General features: G+C 42.2%; 1 protein-coding gene across 2 annotated transcripts in view; it reads right to left on the reverse strand.

The window, feature by feature from the left end:
• Nucleotides 1–21,090, reverse strand: part of GOLGB1 (golgin B1) — a 49,618-nt gene that overhangs the window by 8,168 nt on the left and 20,360 nt on the right. For both annotated transcript variants that reach the window (XR_012764963.1, XM_075429603.1), the window contains exons 12-17: nt 19,886–19,959; nt 12,033–17,071; nt 9,041–10,991; nt 6,149–6,327; nt 4,621–4,786; nt 2,564–2,695 (exon numbers count right to left, since the gene is read on the reverse strand). Coding sequence is in view for 1 of the 2 variants with exons in the window: in XM_075429603.1 (XP_075285718.1) it covers nt 2,564–2,695; nt 4,621–4,786; nt 6,149–6,327; nt 9,041–10,991; nt 12,033–17,071; nt 19,886–19,959 (7,541 nt within the window). In the remaining variant the exon portion in view is untranslated. The remainder of the gene's footprint in view (nt 1–2,563; nt 2,696–4,620; nt 4,787–6,148; nt 6,328–9,040; nt 10,992–12,032; nt 17,072–19,885; nt 19,960–21,090) is intronic.

A 21,090-nucleotide genomic window follows, 5' to 3' on the forward strand; every position in this document is an offset into this window, starting at 1 on the left:
AACAACTACATAGTAAAAAATTGGCTGGACCACTGGACTCAAAGGCAACGATCAATAGCTTGACAGCCAGCAATGAGCAGAATATTCCTGGGACCTACCTGTGGCCCATACTGCTCAACATTGACAGCAATACAAGTTATGACATAGAGCAGAGCATCAGCAAATTAGCAGCCAGCATTGAATTTTGGGGAGTGGTTGACATGACATAGACCAAAACTTCAATCTGGAGAGACCTTGAGAAACTTGAGGATTGGGCCAACAGAAATCTCAAGTTCAATGAGGAGAAGTGTAAACTTCTGCATCTGAGGCAAAAACCATGCATCAGTATAGGACGAGAAGAGACTGCCGAGACCGCAGCTCTGCTGTGAAGGACCAGGGAGTTACCGCAGCTGCCCAGCTGAATACAAGCCAAGAGTACATCCTTATTGTGAACAAGGCAAACTGTCTGCTTGGCTACATTAGCAGAAGCAAGGCCAGCTGATTGAGGGAAGTTATTACCTGCTCTGCTTGGTACCAGTAAGACTGTACCTGGAATACTGCGACTGGTTTTAGGTCACCCATTTTCAGCTGGGGAGGTCCCAGCTGGCTGGAAGTTAGCAAATGTGATGCCCATCTACAGTAACGGCCAGAAGGAGGATCCAGGGAACTGCAGGCCTGTAAGCCTGACCTCGGTGCTGGGGAAGGTTATGGAGTGGATCATCTTGAGTGCCGTCACATGGCATGTACAGGACAACCAGGTGATCAGGCCCAGTCAGCATGGGTTTATGAAAGGCAGCTACTGCTTGACTAACCTAATCTCTTTCTACGACAAGGTGACCCTCTTAGTGGATGAGGGGGAGGCTGTGGATGTCGTCTACCTAGACTTTAGTAAAGCCTTTGACACTGTTTCCCACAGCATTCTCCTGGCTGCTCATGGCTTGGATGGGTGCACTGTTTGCTGGTTAAAAAAAATGGCTGGATGGCTGGGCCCAAAGAGTTGTGGTGAATGGAGTTAAATCCAGTGGTGGCTGGTCACAAGTGATGTTCCCCAAGGCTCAGCAGTGGGGCCAGTTCTGTTAAATATCTTTATCAATGATCTGGATGAGGGGATCAAATGCACCCTCAGCAAGTCTGCAGATGACATCAAGTTCAGTGGGAGTGTTGATCTGCTTAAGGGTAGAAAGGCTCTTGCAGAGGGATCTGGACAGGCTGGATTGATGGGCCAAGGCCAACTGTATGCGTTTCAACAAGGCTCAGTGCTAAGTCCTGCACTTCAGTCACAACAACCCCATGTAACACTACAGGCTTGGGGAAGAGTGACTGGAAAGCTACTCGGTGGAAAAGGACCTGGGGGTGCTGGCTGACAGCCGGCTGAATATGAGCTGGCAGTGTGCCCAGGTGGCCAAGCAGGCCAATAGCATCCTGGCTTGTATCAAAAATAGCGTGGCCAGCAGGAGTAGGGAAGTGATCGTGTCCCTGTACTTGGCACTGGTGAGGCCACACCTTGAATACTGTGTTCAGTTTTGGGCCCCTCACTACAAGAAGGACATTGAGGTGCTGGAGTGTGTCCAAAGAGCAATGAAGCTGGTGAAGGGTCTAGAGACCAAGTCTTATGAGGGAACTGGGGTTGTTAAGTCTGAAGAAAAGAAGCCTGAGTAGAGACCTTAACCCTCTCTACAACTACCTGAAAGGAGGTTGTAGCAAGGTGGGTGTCGGTCTCTTCTCCCAATTAACAAGTGACAGGACAAGAGGAAACTGCCTCATGTTATGCCAGGGGAAGTTTAGATTCAACGCTACGAGAAATTTAATCACCAAAGGGGTTGTCAAGCATTGGAACAGGCTGCCCAGGGAAAGGGTTCAGTCACCATCTTTGAAGGTATTTAAAAGATGTGTAGACGTGGCACTTAAGGACACGGCTTAGTGGTGGACTTGGCAGTCTTAGGTTAACGGTTGGACTCGCTAATCTTAAGGGTCTTTTCCCATCTACATGGTTCTAAAATGGATAAAGAAATGGGAAGGAGTCCAGGAAAAGACTGCTGAGATCATTGAGGGATTGGAGCACATGATGCTTGTGAGAGCTGGGCTGCTTTAGCCTGCTAAAAGAGGAGCCTGAAGGGACATTTTACAATAACTTTAATTTAAATTAAAGGGACTCCTAAAGTACACAGAGTCAAACTTTTAGACAGTGGCAGAAAATAAAATATGGGGCCATAGCCACAGACTGTGGCTTGGAAGAGTCAGACTAGACATTAAGAAAAACACTTGCATTAAAAGTGTAGACCATCATTGGATAAAGGTCCAGAGAGGTTCTGGGATTGCTATTCTTCTACCACTCAAATAGGCAAAGTCATGGCTGATCTGATATAATGTTGGTGACAGTGCTGCTTTGAGCACAAGAAGAATGTACTAGATCATCTCCACAAGTGTCTCATAACTACTACTTCTGATTTTGTGTTACTTCACGAAGTGCCCACAAGTACAGAAAGATTCATTCCTGCTCCCTGAGCCCTGTTCAAGCCTACCCTCCTCTTCCCAACATTCCTCATCCCAGACTCTGCAAGCAAGTTTAAGATATAATCGGTACCTTGCTGTTTAACTGCTGAATTCTGAGCTCCTTCTGGTGCAGTTCTTTCAGGCTGTCACTCAGCTGGGCCTGGAGACATTTTGTCTCTGTCTCTAGGCTTGAAAAGTCACCTCTCAGAACTTCTGAAGAAATCTGTCAGAGAAAAAACATTGGAAAATATACTGCACACATGACAACCCACTATCATATTAGTCCTATCTGTTTAGTATTCCAGGGTCAAAGCCCAACATTATTCCTAGGCCTGGAACTTGATCTGCTCAAGCAAAACAGTGAATGGGGAACAGACAGAAATATCACAAAAGCCATCTGAAAATCCAAACAACTAGGAATGATCACTGAACTTGCACATATAATGGGTCCTTCTCAAAAGCTGTCTACAATACAGGAAGAAAAAAAAGCATATGAATGAGAACAAGAAAAACAAACAAAACACTAAAGCAATGTCCACACTATTCTCATTCAACACAGACTAAAAGGTTAGCACTGAAGCATTCTCCTGGAAAGCATCACATGCACATTGTTCTAGTTTTTCTTCGCACATATATGTGTGTGTGTGTGCACCAAAGGAACAAGCGGAGATTTCCTCCCTCCTCCACTGACATAAAGGCGTCTCATTAGAACATTACAGCTGTGGGCAGGAGAGTTCTCTCCTTGCTGTCATGGTTTAGCCCCAGCTGGCAACAAAGAGCCACGCAGCTGCTCTATCGCCTTTCCCCCTGGTGGGGTGGGGAGGAGAATCGGAAGAAAAAGGTAAAACTCATGGGTCAGGGTAAGGACAGTTTAACAACAGCAAAGGAAGACAACAGTAACAACAATAATGGTGATAAAAAGAATATACAGAACAAGGGAATACACAGGGCAATTCTCACTGCCAGATGATGCCCAGCATGCTCCTGAGCAAAGATTAATCTCCCCCCAACCAGCTCCCTCACTCAAACCAAGCATTGAATACCCCATTTGCTTGGCCAGTTTGGGTCAGTGGTCTGAGCTGTGTTCCCTCCTGGCTTCTTGTGAAAAAATTAACCCTATCCCAGCCGAACCCAGGACACTTGCTCATAATGCAATGGTATTGTACATGCAGCAGGCAAGCATCCTTCTCTAGACCAAGCAAAATATTAAAAATATTTCATTCCACTGATACAGGGGAAAGAAGGCAGAAAGAGCAATAGTCAATCCTCAGCCTCTCTGGGCTTGAGCCAGGACTGTAGCTCCCTGTTACAGTAAAAACAGCAATAAAAATGCAATAGGAAACTTAACAATTAGAATGGGACATAAAAAGAAGAACTAAACCAGAAGATCTTAGATTCAAACACAGAACAAGAGGCAATTCTAAAACAGCCAGAAAGACTGACCTGAGAAGTTCCATACTGCTTAGAAGGACCTAAGCTGCCTAGGAAGCCCTGTCTCTTTTACTCTCTTTCTTGAAACACTAGGAATCATGAACTAAGGGAAGAACACATAAGGGTATAGCAGAGTTTTCTAAAGGTTTCCAATGATCCAAGCTGCATTGTTGGTATAGTCCTTGGAGGCCACACAACAAAATCTGATACTGCAGTCTGTACGAGCTGAATACAAGCTACTGTTGGGGTCGATGTAGTCTGAGAGTTAGCATGACTAGGCCGCTTAAGCAAAACAGTTAGCATAACTGAACAGGCCGCTGGAAAGAGCAGCTAAGAATAGCAATTGAGAAAGTTCTGATAGTGTATATGATGTGGGTTAGCAAAAACAAGACGTGTTCAAGGACATGGAGGCGGTCTGTTGCTATTAGCGTTAGTGCATAGTTACCAATCATAAGGGAATATGGGGTGCGTGAACAGCGCGTGATTTATGTCTGTAGCCTATCCAAATAAGCGTGATCGCGTGTGCAGATATGAAAAATGTATATAACCATGCAAGCAGACCAACAAATGGGGAATCGGCTGTGCATTGTATCAATGTGTGAGAGTCATTCCTGTCCCTGCATGGATGCTGAAACTCGGCAAGCCACACGTTCTCATTTGGCTGAATTTCAAGCCTCACATTTCCATGCAATAAGGAATCTGTGTATTTCCACCCACCTTCGTTTGGTACTGCTCCTCTACAATTTGAGACTTGCTGAGGGGCAGTCTCATTTCTTGTGTGATCCTTTGTAAATGGCTCAGCTGCTTGTCTTTTTCTGCTATGGCCATCAGGTACTGCTCCTTTATGCTGCTGTTCTGCTTTTCCCAGGTAGTTTTCTCTTGTCTGCCCAGTACAACACAAAGGAAATTACCAGGAAGTTACTGATGACAAACGACTAAGAGGAGGATAGCAAAAGAACTCAAGGAACTGATAAGGACTAGTATGGCAGCCTTGAAGAGTTGATCGGCTCTTTGCACACTGGGTGAAGAATCCTCATTTTGGGAAACATTTCCAGTATCACTTATGATATCCAGGTATCCAGCTCAGAATGAGCTGAGGATGATTCTATTTCCTATCATTACCCCATGCCAGAAAAGAAGCTTTATAATCAAACCAAAACAACCCATTTAAGTACAGGAACCTTAAAAGCAAGTTTAAGGAAGTATTGTGTATTTGGCTCAACACTGCAGATTGTTCAATGCTCACACTTTTGTATTCCTGGACTTTGTTTTGATTTTGCTGTACAAAGAGTTTTGTCAAGCAAGTCATTCATAATGTCACTTGTCATCATAACATTATCACTGCCTCAGTCAAATACACACCAGAACCACAGCAATGATCCAAATATGCAAACTTGAGGTCTTAGCTTCATTTACATTGTAGAAGCTAGACAGGAAATAAATCTCTTTTTCTTTACCAGGATATTAAAATTTGTAAGCTACTTCAAACTTTATAAGATCTGAAGTGTTAGTTTGAGGGTCAGATTGGGGGCAGGAGGAGGGGGAAGGGGCACTACAAGTTTTTATATCACTTTGGACAAAGATAAGACATACATCTTTCCACAGAAAAACCCCACACCTTTCACTTCAGGTTCAGTCAATCTTAGATGGATCTCTGAAGTACCTGAAAGGATTTTTTCTACATTTTCAGTACAGAGCATATTTGTCTGACTAATTTTAGTCCAGTTGGAGATGACAATTTACTAGACTTCAATTACAAACTTTTTTAAAAATAGAAGACATCAAGCAAGTGAAACCAAGGATTACACAGTCATATAAGCTAAACAATGATAGCACTGATATTAAGGTAATAAAGGGTGTTCATCACCATTTTGGAATGGAGAGTCCTGTAATTATATACATAAGTTCCAATACAAGAAACAGCCTGAGATTCCTCTCAAACAGCTGATACTGTCCACCAACTGGATGAAGGAAATGAAAATTAAAAGGCTATTGATCTATTTCACACAGGCATTTCGGCATTTCCTTCCAGTATGTTGGGCTGTAATTCTTCACACTGAGGGAACAGTTGAACAAGGGAAACGTGTGCCCACTCCTGAACAGGGCAAAGTGATTTAGTGACAGCTAACAAAGGTAAGGCTGAGGTTCTCAATGCTTTCTTTGCCTTCCGCCCACAATTGCTCTTTGAACGACAGAAATGACACATTTGCATTTCTGAGGCAGTGAGAAGATAGACAATTCTCACCTAAGCTGCTGGAGCTCCTGCTGGTAGAAAATACTTTCTTGCTTCAGCTGTTCTTGGAGATGGTGCTGTTTATCTGCGTCTTGCTGATATTCCTGCAGTTGTGCTTTTAAGCGAGAATTTTCAGCTGATTCTACCCCAACTAGTATGTATTGCTGCTGCAGATTCTTCAGCTCTCTCACCTTTAATTAAAGAGAAATACCAGAGTATGTGACAACTGAGCAAGCAGCTAGGTTTATTACTCATGAGTGTTTAAGAGCATTTCTCACTGTGGCATCTGGAGAAAAAAAAGTCACATTCAGATGACAGAGAAACCAGAAATTGACTCAGTGATTACAGCAGTCTACTAAAAACTGCTCAGAAAAAAAACCCTCAGAGAACTCTACTGTTAATGAGTAGTGAGTATCGAGACCTTCCATGAAGATTTGACATACATTAACAAAAAGACCCCAGACTACAATATTAATTCCCTTATTAGGAATAAGACAAAGTGAGACAGAAGGAGCTGGTTAAGAATAACTCCTGAAGATGGCATTTACTGTAAACCAGGGAACTGAGGAACTAAAATCCTTTTGACAGTCTACTCAGATGGGAATTAGAAATAAGTTCTCATTACACATCCATTACTGCAATCAGTTGTCGAAGACAAGAAGACGTGACTGACTCTGGAGACAGGGAAGTACTTAATGAGTCACGAGATCCCTCTACTGAGGATCTATCTCAGTATTAGCAGTGCTACACAGATATGTAAGTTCAGCAAATCAGCAGTATCACAGAATCATAGAATGGTTTGGGTTGGAAGGGACCTTACACGTCACCTAGACCAGGTTGCTCAAAGCCCCATCCAACCCGGCCTTGAACACTTCCAGGGAGGGGGCATCCACAACTTGTCTGTGCAACCTGTTTCAGTACCTCACCACCCTCACAGTACAGAATTTCTTCGTTAGATCTAATCTAAACCTACCATCTTTCAGTTTAAAAACATTGTTATACTAAGGAATAAAAAGGGGAATCAAAATGTGAAATAATTAAAGTTAACCAGACTATTGCTGTTGCAGGTATTTTTGTAAAGCCCTACCCTTAAGTTTAAAATTAACTACAGAAACTAAGAAACAGGATTTTGAATAATGTGTTATTGTTTCATTAGAAGGATGTACCTGGCCAAAGTAGAACCACAGAGTGATGAATCATGACAATAGCTAACAAGCTAGGAAAAGCTGTTGAGATTGCTAAAAGGAACAGGCAACTAGCGGAAAGCTAATTCCAGCAGAGGGAGATCACAACCACCAACTCATGGACACCCACCCCAATTATACCCCAGACTCAAAAGATGAAGAAACTGTGCATGCGTACTAACTTACATGCTGGGTGAAGAGACTTTAACCAATCACTTAATAGAATAACAGTGCATATGTATTAGGAAGATTAGTATGGTATTGCTAAGTGTATAAATAACCGTTGATTTGTGAACAAGGTGTGCTGTCTTGGGACAGATACCCATATTTGCACAAATATGCAGTAAAATACCTCTGCTCTGTGTGTATACTGGTGTACTGCACACCAGGTAAACAGACCCAGGTTGTTTGGACAACACCAGTACCCCTCGTCCTATCACTCCATGCCCTTGTAAAAAGTCCCTCTCCAGCTCTCTTGCAGGCCCCTTCAGGTACTGAAAGGCTGCAGTAAGGCCTCCCTGGAGCCTTCTCTTCTCCAGGCTTAACAGCCCCAGCTCTCTCACCTTTCCTCACAGGGAAAGTGTTTGAGCCCTCTGATCATTTTTGTGGCCCTCCTCTGGACCTGGTCCAACAGGTCCATGTCTTTCCTGTGCTGAGGATTCCAGAGCTGGAGACATAAGTCTACAAACAACTGAGACATAAAACGGACAAGAAGGAAGTTGTGTTTAAGACAGTATCACAAAGTCTTTTGTGAATTAACAGAAGGGAAAACTATGACAGACTAAGTGACAGTGGAAAATGATTGTAAAAGTCTGTCATCAGACCAGCAACTAGAACTCCAAAACTTGCTGAGCCACACTGTGCCAGAGACTATACAAACACAGACAGAATAAGTATCCAAGCAAGGACATCAAAATGAAGCTGTAGTGCCCTGTACCTGTCTTGACAATCAGCTGCCAGGAGGAGAAACAGACCCGAGTCTTTGGTCTAGTCTGTTCTAGAAATCCAAGACAAACCAAATGCATGAGCTTCCACAGATGTGGACTAAGCAGGTTAGCAGGGAACCCATATCTTATTTCTATGATTCCACATTTTAAATCAAGCTAACAAGAGAAACCACTCTGGAAAGTTAACAACGAAATCACAGCTTCCATATGTCAGAGAAGATAACATAGATGGCATATACTTAAACCTATGGGATCTGATGGAGCATGTCAACAAGTGCTAAGATCACTGGGAGGCAAGTCAATTCCCTTTGAAAGGTCATGGTGACTGGTAGATGTTCTTGAAGACTGGAAGAAAGCAAATGTCATCCCTGCCTACAAGGAAGGCAAGAAGGAAGAACTGGGGAAGTGCCGGCTAGTCAGTCTCATCTCCGCCCCTGGGAAGGTGATGAAGCAACTAATTCCGGAAACCAGATACATGAAAAAAAAAGATTGCCCAGAAAAGTTGTGGAATATCCACCAATGGACATATTCAAAATCCAACTGGACACTGTCTTGGGCAACCTATTCCAGCTGACCTTGTTTGAGAAGGAGAGTTGGACTAGAAGGTCTCCAGAAGGCCCTTCCAACCTGAACTCTTCTGTGATTCTGCGAAGACAATGATTTATGTTTCACACTGCAAATACCAGATCTAAGTGTGATGAATTTTGAGATCTGAAGGTCCAAATCTCCTATGGGGTTTTAAGTTAGAGCAGGAAGAGAGAACAAGGACTTACTACTCTGTCTCTGTCATTCTGCAATGAGGACAGTGCCTTCTTAAGACTCTGCACTTCTGAAGGAGTGGTGGAAGTGCTCCCTTCTGCTTGTTGCTTTACTTCTTCAATCTTACGTGTTTTGCCCAATTCATTCAGTAGATGATCTCGCTCATTCTGCAGGCTTGCCATAGCCTTGGAGAAAGATTTTACTTGATTGGAAGAGCCTTCCAGTTCCGAAGATAAATGGAGAAGCTCATCATCTTTGGCTCTGAGCTTCTGATTAAGTTTCTCAATCTGGGCCAAGAGACCTCTTTCATCAGTGGCCTTCTGCAGTTCTGTCAGCTGATACCTCACTGTATCTCGGTCCCTGGCAGTGGAATGTTGCTCCTCTTGTAGCTGAACTATCTGTTTCTGAAAATTCTGCACTAGATTCTTTTGTTCCTCTAAGTCTGCAGAGTATTTCTGTTTCAAAACATGAAGCTCTTCATTGGCCTGGTCTCGGCTATCCTGAAGAGAGCTCATGGACTTCCCAAAAGACTGAATTTGAGCTCTGAGATCTTTGTTTTCATATGTGACCGCAAGAAATTTCTGTTCCATTTCCATCAAGTCCCGTGCCAACTCTGCTACTCTCTCTTCTGCTGTTTCTGTTTCATTCCTCATTATCCCTGCATCATGATGTAGGTGCTTCAACTCCTTTCGAAGCCTGTCCTCAGCCTCTCCCATTCTCTTGGCTGCATCCCTTTGAACAGATACTAGTTCCCCCTCAAGTTCTGTTATCCTTTTTTGTGAAAGGGAAAGTTTATGACTCAGTTCTTGTGCCTCTTCCTCTCGGGCCTTCAGTTGTGCTTGATACTCTGCGATAGGACCCCCCTCATGTAATGCTGTTATCTCACTCTGCACCCGAGACAGAGAGGACATAAGGGTTTGAATCTCTTGAGACATACTAACTTTATCCTCTCTCAAGGCTTCCATGGACTTCCTGAGATCATCCTGAGTATACTCAGACTCTTTCAGCTGTGTTTCTATGATTGTCTTCTCCTTTTCCAGAGTTTGGATGCGCTGAAGCTGTGTTTTGAGAAGGTGTTTCTGTTGGGAGTCCTTTATTGAAATCACTTGGTTCAGGTCTTCTCTATACCGCACCAATTCAGCATTGAGCTTGGCATTCTCAGAGTTGAGGTCATCCATCCGGCTATGAAAACTTCTGATTTCGTCCTTAAGCTTATTGTTTTCAGCAGCAGCCTCTTGAATTAGCTGGTCTTTTTCCAAGATTATAACAAGATGACGTTCCTCAAGTTGCCTGTAGTCTCTCAGTATGCGGTCTCTGTCATCTTGCAAAGATAACATGGACTTAGTGAAGGAATCCAATTGTGCCTTCTGCTGCTTACTTTCTTCTCTGCTTATCTTCATCTTTTCCGTGAGATGATCAAGTTTGTCAAGAAATTTGTTCTTCTCTTTTTCCAAGGCTTTCTTATCTTCTTCCTCCTTACTTAGCCTATGTTCCAACTCTTTCATCTTTTCAGAATGTTGCTGCTGTATTTCAGATAGAGCAGCCATAACTGCTTCTTCCTTGGCAGAAAGCAAACTAATGATCTTTTGATCCTTGGCACTAGTTTCTTCATGCAGCTTATTTGTTAGGTCCTTAGAAGCTTGCAGATCGGCCTGAAGCTGTTCACAGCTGAATTTAAAATTCTGGATACTGGTCTCTTGTTGCTTGACCATACTCCCCAGCTCTTCTCTGACCAATTCACATTTGGTGAAGGAATTCCGTAAGTCAGCAAGCTGGTCTCTCAGGCTGCTGATTTCTAACTCCAGTTTCTGCTGGTCATTCTGAGACTTGCTGTACAGTTTCTGAGACTCTTCAAGTTGAGTCAAAAGCTCCTTTTTTTCCTCCTGCAACATTTCACATGTCTTTTGATGATGCTGAATCTCCTTCCTGGATTCAGACTCCCAGTCTTTCTTGTTGCGTTCCAGCCTGAAAACAGAGTCACAAATCAGTGAAGCATCTCACTATCTAAAACCACAGTAACAGTTTTCATTGATTATACCAATTCAGAAAAGCCACAAAATTAGTTTTACTTCAAGAAAGCAAACTGGAAATATCCAGATGATTAGTTTTCTCTCAATGTAAAATTCAAGGCATCTTTTTATAGTTCTGACTGCACTACTGTCTGAAGGGGGTGGTTCTGGGGGAATATTTTATTTTAAAAGTTGTCCAGTGAGATAAATAGTTATGTCAATATGGAAAAAAAAATGGAGGAGGTTAAACATTTAATGTTATTACCTCCTTGTTATTAAAATACTTCTTTCTTTCATCCATTGTAGCTAATAAAAAACCACATCAATGAAATTGCTGTTTTCACATGCTTGATGTTCGTTTCATGTTCCAGCACGCAAAGATATAGCATTTTGATCACAAATTTTATAGAACAATTTTACTCATGTAAGAACAGTTTGGTTTTGAATTTTGGCAATTCCCAGATGCACATTTTCGTACGTTTCCATAGTGCCATTTTACCCTCAAAATCTATTTTGGGATTAAACTGGAATTATGTAGCCCAATGCTCTGTTGACCTGCCAAGTTTAATCCCTGAATGAAACAACTCTATGGAAAAGAATCTGTTTGGAAGTTCAGATTAATAAAGACTAGACAGTACTCAGATGGCTACTGCTTGTCACAGAGAACAGATTTAACACAGGTACCCTAATGATGAAAAGAAGGAATATTTTACAGTGTTAATCTCCCTGTGTCCTTGCGCAGACAACAAATACATAGTAATTCCCTACAACATAACTCCAAACCTCTTTTCTATCCAAACATAAGTGATCCAGAAAATAAGCCTTCTGTTTATGGCTTTATTATGCAGACTAACATCATATTTAGCTATTTAAATACTCACAATTCTTTCTTTCTGGTATACTGCAAAAGGAGAGGGGAATCCTATCTCACCTCCGGCTGCTGCCTTGTCAAATGGAAATACAAGAATACCAGCTGAATCATTATCACCTTCTTTACCTGGATATGTGAGTCTGAAGTTCCTCCACACGTATGGTCATCTGCTTCACCTGGTCCTTTATCACAACACAAGTTTCCTCTTTTGAACGTATTTCTGCCTCCTTCTTTTGAATCATTTCAGTGAATTTCTTCTCCCATGTTTTTGATTCATCTATCACTCTATCCCTGTCATCCTGAAGGGAAGACATGCTCCTGGTGAAGGCTGCAAGTTGAGCTAGTGTTTTGTTTAGGCTGCTTTCCAATTGCTTGGCTTCTTGATCCTTTGTCTTCAAGGAACCTTGAAGATCACCAACAGTTTTTTCCATATAGTCTTTCTCCCTCTGCAAAGTTGCCAGCTTTTCTTCCATATTTCTAATTTCCTTTGAGTGCTTGTCTTTTTCCTGTTCCAGTCTTCTCTCAAAGTCCTCATCTTTTCTCTTCATTTGAATTTTAATATTCTCTTTGTTTGCCTGCAACTCATTTTTCACTTTGACACTCTCTGCTAGAACCCTGGCTGCCTCACTCTGGGTGTCATCCAATACTACTCTGCAGAGAGCAAGCTCTGCTTGGGCTTTCTTGGTGTCTTCAACAGCTTTAGCTAAAGTCTCTTTGACTGCTTCTACCTCTTTCCGAGACTCACTCTGCACAAATTCCAGAGCCTTAACAGTTCTTTCTAAACTACTGTTCTTTTCCTGGCTTTTAATACAGCCCTTCTGCAGCTGCTTAATCTCCTGCTGTTTCTGTTTCAGGAGTTCCTGAAGCTCCTTTACATGTGTGCTGCTGTCTCTCCTCCAACTGCATTTTAGCTTTTCTACAAATTCATTTTGCTCTTCTGAACTTGCTTTACTTTTCTCCTTTGCCATCTGACATTTCTCCTCCTCCAGTTCACGCACCATTCTCTGCAAACTCTGAAGCTCATGTTTCAGTTGCTCATTTTTGATCTGGAAGTCTGTTGCATCTTGCTGATAGTTTCCAATACTCCCATTAAGTTCTGCCAGCTGATTCATGAGCCTTTCTTCCAAATCATCCTTCTCAGCCAATAGCGTGTCCTTCAGCTCTGTCATCCTGACAAGGTCGGTTTTGGTTTTTTGAACTGTTTGTTCCATCTTTGCTACTGTGTCCTGAAGAGCACTCAATTCACGGACTTTCTCTTCCATTTGGGTCTCTAAAGCCCTTTTCTCACCTGCTAGAGTCTCAACATACACGTGGATGTTACCCAGCTGTTGCTCTGAAGCCCTCCTATTATCTTCTAGTTCTGTGATTCGCTTCATGAGCTCAGCTATCTGCTGTATGTAGGTACCAAGATCTTCACAAGGGCTACTATCTTCACATGCTTTTTGTTTCAGCTCTGCAGTAGCAGACTCTGGTTTAAAACTTCCGTCCACCTGATTTTCAGTCCTCTCCATTGGTGGTGGTGTGGCAACTGTCCGATTTGTTTCTTCCTCTGTTGTCTTCTGAGCAACATACTCGTCTACCAGTTCTTTGCTTTCCTTCAGCTTAGATTCTGTTAACTGCAAATGACATGTTAGGTCTGTGATCTCTTGATTGAGGGACTCCTTTTCAACAATTACTGTCTCAAGCTGAGTAGAAAGAGGATGGTAATCCCTCCCAGAGCTCTCCAGATCTTCTTTCAGGCTAGTATTTGTAAAGACATCTCCAGTTCTGCGTAGCTCTGCATCTGTAAAACGCATCTCTGCTCTAAGCTTTTCATTCTCCTCCTCTAGTTCCAGGATCTTTTGTTGCTTTGATTTTGCAAATTTCCTCATTTTCTCCTTCATTCTATCAATTTCTTGTCCAGCTTCCTGTAGCTGCTTATCCGTTTCCCCTTTTTTTGCTTCAGTATTTCTCAGCTTAATCAAAATTTCCTGCTTTTCCTGCCTAACGGTTTCCAAAACACGCTGAATCCGCTCAGCCTCATTACTCACATTCTCATATGACTGCAGGAGAACTTCATATTCTTTCTGAAGCTCCCTGTATTTATCATGCCACTCAGAACTCTCAGCAGCTTGAAAGCCTTTCAAGGATTCCATCTCCTTCTCCAGCTTCTCCTTCTCTAGAACAACTCTGTCTAGAGTAAATGTCAGGTTTTTACAGCATCCATCAAGATTCTGATTTTCTTTAAGTACTTTACCAACTTCTGCAATAAGTTTTTCTCGCTCTTCAGTAAGCCCTGACAACTTTTCTTTTAAAGTATCTGTTTCTCTACCATGGCCACATATTTGGCTTTCCATATTTGTCAACTTGACACCAAGATTTTCAATAGTAGCTTTAGCATTAGCCAGCTCCTCTTTTAGAGACTTGCTCTCCTTTAGTGCCTCTTTTCTAGAGATAAGTGCAGCTTGCAACTTTCTCTGCATTTGATTCTTCTGCTTAGCTGTTTCTGCACTATCATCTTGCTTCTCCCGAATTTCAAGCAACTCTGTATGCAGCCGCTTGCTTTGTTCCTCATGCACCTGAGCTTGAGTTTCCAACTGACTATATAACCTCTTGACTGAATCCTCTTTTTCCAGCAACTGTGCCTGCACATTATTGAGAGCTTCGCTTTTCTCCCTTAACTGAAAGTTAAGAAATTCAACTTCTTCATCCTTTTGCTGTACAAGTGTTTTCAGGTCTTTCAGACTGCCTTCTCCAGAAATTTCTGCTTGACGCTCCTCCAATTCTGTCTGAAGACTGGCTGCCTTAGCTTCAGCTTGGTCAGAGGTTCTCTTCAGCCCTTCTATCTCCAGAAACAACTGTGCTATGTGCTCTTGCAAATGAAAGGCTAATTCTGATTTGCAAGCAAGTTCACTTTGCATATGGCTAACATTATATTCCAATTCCTCTTTCTCCATCTGCAATTTTTCAAGTTTTTTCTTAAACTCTTCCCCAGAAATATCTGCAACTTGTACAACCTCGTTATTTGTTGTATTTTCTGCTTCCATGCATGAAGAATCCAACCCACCTTGATTCCCAAGAACACTCTCTGTTGATTCTTTCTGTTCTTGGAGTTGTCTGAGCTGAGCTTGGATGCTCTCCTTCTCTTTGCTTTGCTTATCAAATTGTTCTTGTAAGATGTTGTAATCATCCTTCTGCTGTTTCAGCTGTTCTCTGTGATGCCTGTCTTTTTCTTGAGCCTTTTTTATCGTGTCTTTGCGAGATACCAGGGCTTCCTGAAGTTTTTTTTGAAGTTGTTCTTTTTCTTGTTCAAGAGTTGAAATCCTCTCTTTCAGAGCAGACGTTTGGTTTTCTTCAAGATTTGTAGCCGCTGAACAATTTTTTTCATTTTCTCCATAATCTTTTGGGCTTTTACTGGTTTCAGTTACTTTGCCAGCAATTGTCTGACCCTCCATGATTTCATCCTTAATTGAAGCAATGTTTGTCTTACCTTGCAAGCTTTGCCTCATTTCCTCAATCACTGCCTGCAACTGTGCTTCAGTAGTTTCTTTATCCAGCAGGTCCTTCCGGATGCTCTGCAACTCAGATTCCTTTTCAGAAAGCAGCTGAATTAGATAATCCTCACTGGGCTGGCTTTCAAGATTCACTTCTCTGCTTACCATGCTTCTCGTATTTTCTTCCCCTTCAGCTTCCTGAGCCACTGAGGTTTCTGATTCGTGTTCTCTTCTCAATTGTACTAATTCATTCTCCAATTTGCTAACCTTCTTCAGAAGCTCCTTCCTGTTAACAAGCACTGCTTGCAGCTTCCTCTTCACTTGCTCATTTTCTTTTTTCAGAAGTTCAAGTTTATTTACTAATACCTCACCTTCTTTATGTGCTGCCTCTGTCTCATACTGCTGCTCAGATGCCCCACATTTCCAATTTGTATCTTTACCGTCTATGTTTTGGTCTCTTTCTTCCTGGGCTTTTAATAATAGACTTGTTTGCTCTTTAAGACTCTTCAGCTCATTTTCTAAAGAAAATTTCTGTTCATTCAGCAGGACCATTTTCTCAGACATGCTGACACTGATCTCTGTCACCTGTTGATCTTTCTCTAGCAAGGTCTGTTGCAGGCTCTCTATAGTCCTGGCGTGTTCAGCAACAAGCTGTTCTAGGCTTGCTGCTTCGTGTCCCTTTGAGGCTAAGTTTTGGGAAAGTTCTTCTATCTCAGCTGTATTCTTCCTCAAAAGTTGTTCTAGATCAAGTATTTCACATTCCTTCTTCTCGATCTGGCTTCTCAGATCTTTTAGTTGCATGTCCTGGTCAGAATGCTGAAGTTGCGCTTCATCCAAGTCTTTTTGCAAAGCTTCAATTTTTATCTCCTTGGATTTAAATTCATTTTTAAGGCTCTGGATTTGTTCTCTCAGAAGACTGCTCTGACTGTCTGACAGTCTCTGCTTTTCTGAAAGAGCTAGATTCTCCTCAAGTTGTTTCACTTGCTCTTTCAGTTCTGTCCTGCTAGAAAGTTCTTTCATCTGACACAGGAGCTGATCTCGTTCTTCAGTCAAAACACAAAATGCACTGTCAGAATCCTCTATTTTTTTTCTGTATTCCTCAGCCAGCTGGTTTAGCCTATTTATTTCTGCATCTTTTTCTCTTAGATCTTTCTTATAGGATTCTTCTGATTTCTGCAGAATTATCTGCAGTTCTGTATTTTCGTTTTGCAACTTTACCAGTTCTTGAGATTGAGAGGTGCCAGGCTCTGAATCTGCTGTAGAGAATTCTTGCATCGCCTCCATCTCCCCCCTGCAGGGGACAGTGCTCCCCTGGGACACTTCTTGAAGACTGATTCTGTTTTCCTGAAGCACATCAACTTGCTGCATTTCTATTTCTCTCAGTAATGAGCTACTGCCCAACTCGCTTTGTGTATCTGAAGCCTTTAGCTCTTCCCTCTCAAGAAACCGTATCTGGGAATTATCTTCCAGCCAGTTAGCTGCTTTGCCTGTTTGGTTATCTGTAGAAGTTTTGCTGTTTTGGCCCTTGAGCTGCCTTTTCAGAAAAGTTATTTCTTCTTGGGCTTCTTTCAGTTCCAGCAGCAAAACTGACAGCTCTTTCTGTTTCTCTGCAGCAAGATATTCTAGAATTCCAGGTGGACAACTTTTCTCGGCAAACTGCTCACTTCCATTGGGAAACCCATCTGATCTTGCCTAAAAGAAAATAATACGTTTCAATTTTCCTTTGAATCCAGTGAAAAGGTCACTTTTGGAAGTATCTGCTTTCCACATTTTGTAGTTTAAGGATACCCCTTCTTGAGCTGGCTATTGCAATAAATAGTAGCCTCACTAATAACAGGTGGATTTCTCAGTTCATTTCTGTTCATTTCAGTTTCTGGAGTTGCAGCATGAAAGATTCTGGCCATAAATGTAACTTTCTATTCCCTTATTTCCCATTCTCTCTTGATTACAAGATAATATGACTCTGAAGTGTTTCAGTTCTCCTGTGATTCTCACAAGCCCTTCAGTGTACTTATCCAGCCACATTTTCCTGGCATCCTATGAATAGTCTCTGAATGAGGAGGTTTTGTCTCCTATTCTATCTGTCCATTTAACATAGCAAAGAAACAGCACAGAAGCCCATATTCCAGTCTGTGTCCATCTCCAAAGTGAGAGCAGTAGACAAAGCATCTGAACCAAAATGCCTGGCTTTTTCCAAATAACTACCCTAGGGTTTCCTTCCACCCCCCTCAAAAACAGATTACGAAAGAAAAGCAGTCACAGATCCTTCCCAGAAAGCATGGATCAGTAGCCCACCAATAAGTCTACATCTTGTCTTGTAAAGGCTGTCCATTCATCAGTTTGGAGGGCAGAAACAATTCACGGGAAACCATTAAAGGAGAGCTATCTCTTAAAGTCTGTTTCAGTATTGCAACAACCACTTTAAGTTACAGGATGTTAAAAAAAACCCCAACTCTTTGGGGCTTTTAAACTAAATTAAAGCTTTCATATCCACAGATGCATACAATACTGAGAGTAAAAGTTCTGGACTAAATTTGTACCTCAGGGAGCACCAAAGTGTCATCAAAAGGCTAAAAGGCTTCTGCGCTTTGGAATTCACCAGCTCTCCTGACAGTGAGAAGTCTTGAGTTTGTCACTGTATGCCTCACTAATCCAGCAGATAAAGAACCTGCAGTCTTCCCAGGAAAGTTACACTAGGCTCCACCACACAGACAAAGAAACCACCCCACAACAATCCATTAGCTGCTATATGTCTACCGCTTTCTCTGCCAGACAGGGCAGAACCTGACTGTTGAAGAAGATGGAACACAATGGAAAGAGAGAGATCTTGCTATTTCACAGGCACAAACTCTTCTTGCCTACACAAAGATGCTGAATAAAGCCCAGGAAATTGGTTAGTTTCCTTAGTTCCTTAGAACTAAGACTTCATCTACTAATGTCTTCATTCTGAAAAGTCCACAAGTTAACATGCACCTAAAATGAATGGCAATATTTCTGGCTCGTTCCCAACACATGTTGTTTTTCACCACAACAAACAATTGGCACTGTTAGTACTACTTCTGTGGGAAAATGTTTGAACTAGAGTACAAAGATACTACGACTCAGAACTAAGTAAGGTGTCTCTAAAAAAAAAGCTACTCCCTCCCATCCCAAAAAAAAGCAAGTAAAAAAACCCCAACCCAACCAGGGAAAGACTGAAATCAAAATGAAGTGTTCACATTTTCTGTAACTACCTAAAATGTAAATACAGGGCACTAACAAGTCACACGATCATAAGAAAACGATCTCCAGCCCCAAGTTCTAAAGCACTTTGCCTTTGCAAGCTCCAAGCACTGAAATAGAATGTATGGCATGCATCCAAATAATTTGTGCACATGACCTAAACCCTTGAACTGGGTTTGGATTCACACATATCTTGGCCTGAAGTCATGGGTCAGATGCATAAATGGCAGGATATAGCTGTCCAAGTGTAAATACTCACATGCAAGCTATTTAGCTAGTCTCCTCTTATAATCACAACATTGAAATGGACAATTCCAGCACTGGAGTCATTGACCCATTTTCAACAACCACCTTGGTCCAGGTGAATCATACGCTAAAGAGCCTGTTATCTCCAGTGTCTATAAAGAGGCTCTTAAAAACAGCTCAAAGGCTTATATCTGCCCTTGAAGTGAACGCATTGCATACAGACCATTGATCCACTAGGTTACATCTTGACTACAGGCAATTGGGATGTAAGGGTCTGACGTCGACCAGGATGAGCTGACTCAAAATGCCTTCTCCAGTTCCAACATGAGTCCCAAATGCCAACTTTTGCCCTAATACTTCACAGTAATATACATACATATGGAGCAGTCTGGAAAGAGCCCAGACCTTGCTCTAAGCTAACAAAACAATTCTGCAACAAATTCTTAGTACAGATATATAGAGGCGGTCATCTCCATCACCTTGCTGACTGGGTATAAAGCAAAGCAGCAGGTATCTAATCCTGCACTTTTCTCACAAATAGACTTGACTGCAATTGTACCTGCAGCTGTTCACAGTGGACGAGTACACGGATAAAGTCTACTTGTCTCCCACTTAACAAACAGAACTCAGCTTCCTCCAGTCAGTCTGCCAGATAACCATCAGGGCAGTGGGAACGGATAGGGTTGGTTTGAAAGGCATCCTGACAACTGAGCCTTTGGAACTGTATTTCCTGAGACTTGTCTCAGTTTTGCCTATGGTTTTGCTGAAGAACTAACTCACAAGGGGCAGAAAATAGCATGAAAATGGATTGGGTGGATGAAGGACACAAGAATTCCACACAGCCAGCAAAGGGAAATACAGTCTGATAAGAACACAGTACAGGCAGTATCTGGAAGCTATTTCTGTCTTTCATCATTAATCCAGTTAATAATGACCTTCCAAAGAGGATAGTAAAAAAAGGCTGTAACAGCTTAGCTGTTTTAAGGCCAGTCCCTGACCTATTTTAGTTTCAGCTTATATCAGCTGCTTAATCCTTACCTGCTTCTCATTTTCTGTGACCATCACAGCTTCCTGCTGAGGCTCCTGGAGAACAAGTTGCAAGTGTGGTGTTTCTGAAACATTCAAACACAAACAATTTATTTGAAAACTAAAACTCTGATTTGGAAAGTAACAGGATATTCCTCCCAGAGCTTTAGCGAACAGGGCACATGGCTGTTAGTAACAGTAGTAGAGATACAAAACATTGTAATTGGATAGTGTGTTTTGGTTCTTTTAGAAGCAAACAACCAAAACAACATGCTGTTTAAGCACATTTTATATATATAAAAAAGTGTTATATATACTAAAATCAAAGGACAGCTGATAGAGTTTCAAGTTTTAAAAAACATTTTTACAAAGAAGGGGAAAGAAAGAACTATTGCAGCAAAATGTTTCAAATTTCGTTCAGATAAAAATGAAATAAGAAATTGTTAAAATTAGAGAAGAATAAAACCCATAAAAGTGACAGTCCAAGTCCAAATCGGTACAAGAACTCAGCTGCTGTTTGACTCAGGATATTTTTACACTTGTATTTCTGTAAACTGGCATATAAACACCATTTACCATAGGTATGTCACTGAATATGATGAAACAACTGGCCTGGTAGATGAAGGGAGAGTAGTGGATATCATGAGGGCCTTCAGTAAGGCTTTTGGCACTGTCTCCCGTAAGAGCCTTATAGAGAACTGGTTGATGCATGGGCTGGGTGAGCAGACAGTGAGGTGGATTGAACACTGGCTGAACAGCCAGCCAACAGGGTGGTGATCAGTGAGCAGCATGAAGTCTAGTCTGGGTCAGTAACTTAGCAGTTTACCCCAGAGGTCAATACTTGGTCTGATCCTGTTCAACATCTACATTAATGATCTGGATGATGGGGCAGGTCCACCCTCAGCAAGCTTGCAGATGGCACAGAACTGTGAGAAGCTGCTGATACAACAGAGGGTTGTGCTGCCATCCAGAGGGGCCTGGACAGGCTGGAGAAATGGGCTGACAGGAACCTCATGAAGTTCAACAACAAGAAGTGCAAAGTCCTCTACCTGGGGAGGAACAACCCCACAGCACCAGTTTATGCTGGGGACCACCCAGCTAGAAAGCAGCTTTGCAGAAAAGGCCATGGGGGTCCTGGCTGACACCAAGCTGACTGGGAGCCAGCAATGTGCCCTTGTCACAACAAAGGCTAATCATATCCTGGGCTGCATTCAGCA

This window comes from Opisthocomus hoazin, chromosome 8 (assembly GCF_030867145.1).
Source record: "Opisthocomus hoazin isolate bOpiHoa1 chromosome 8, bOpiHoa1.hap1, whole genome shotgun sequence".
In the NCBI taxonomy this organism is placed as follows: Eukaryota; Metazoa; Chordata; class Aves; order Opisthocomiformes; family Opisthocomidae; genus Opisthocomus; species Opisthocomus hoazin.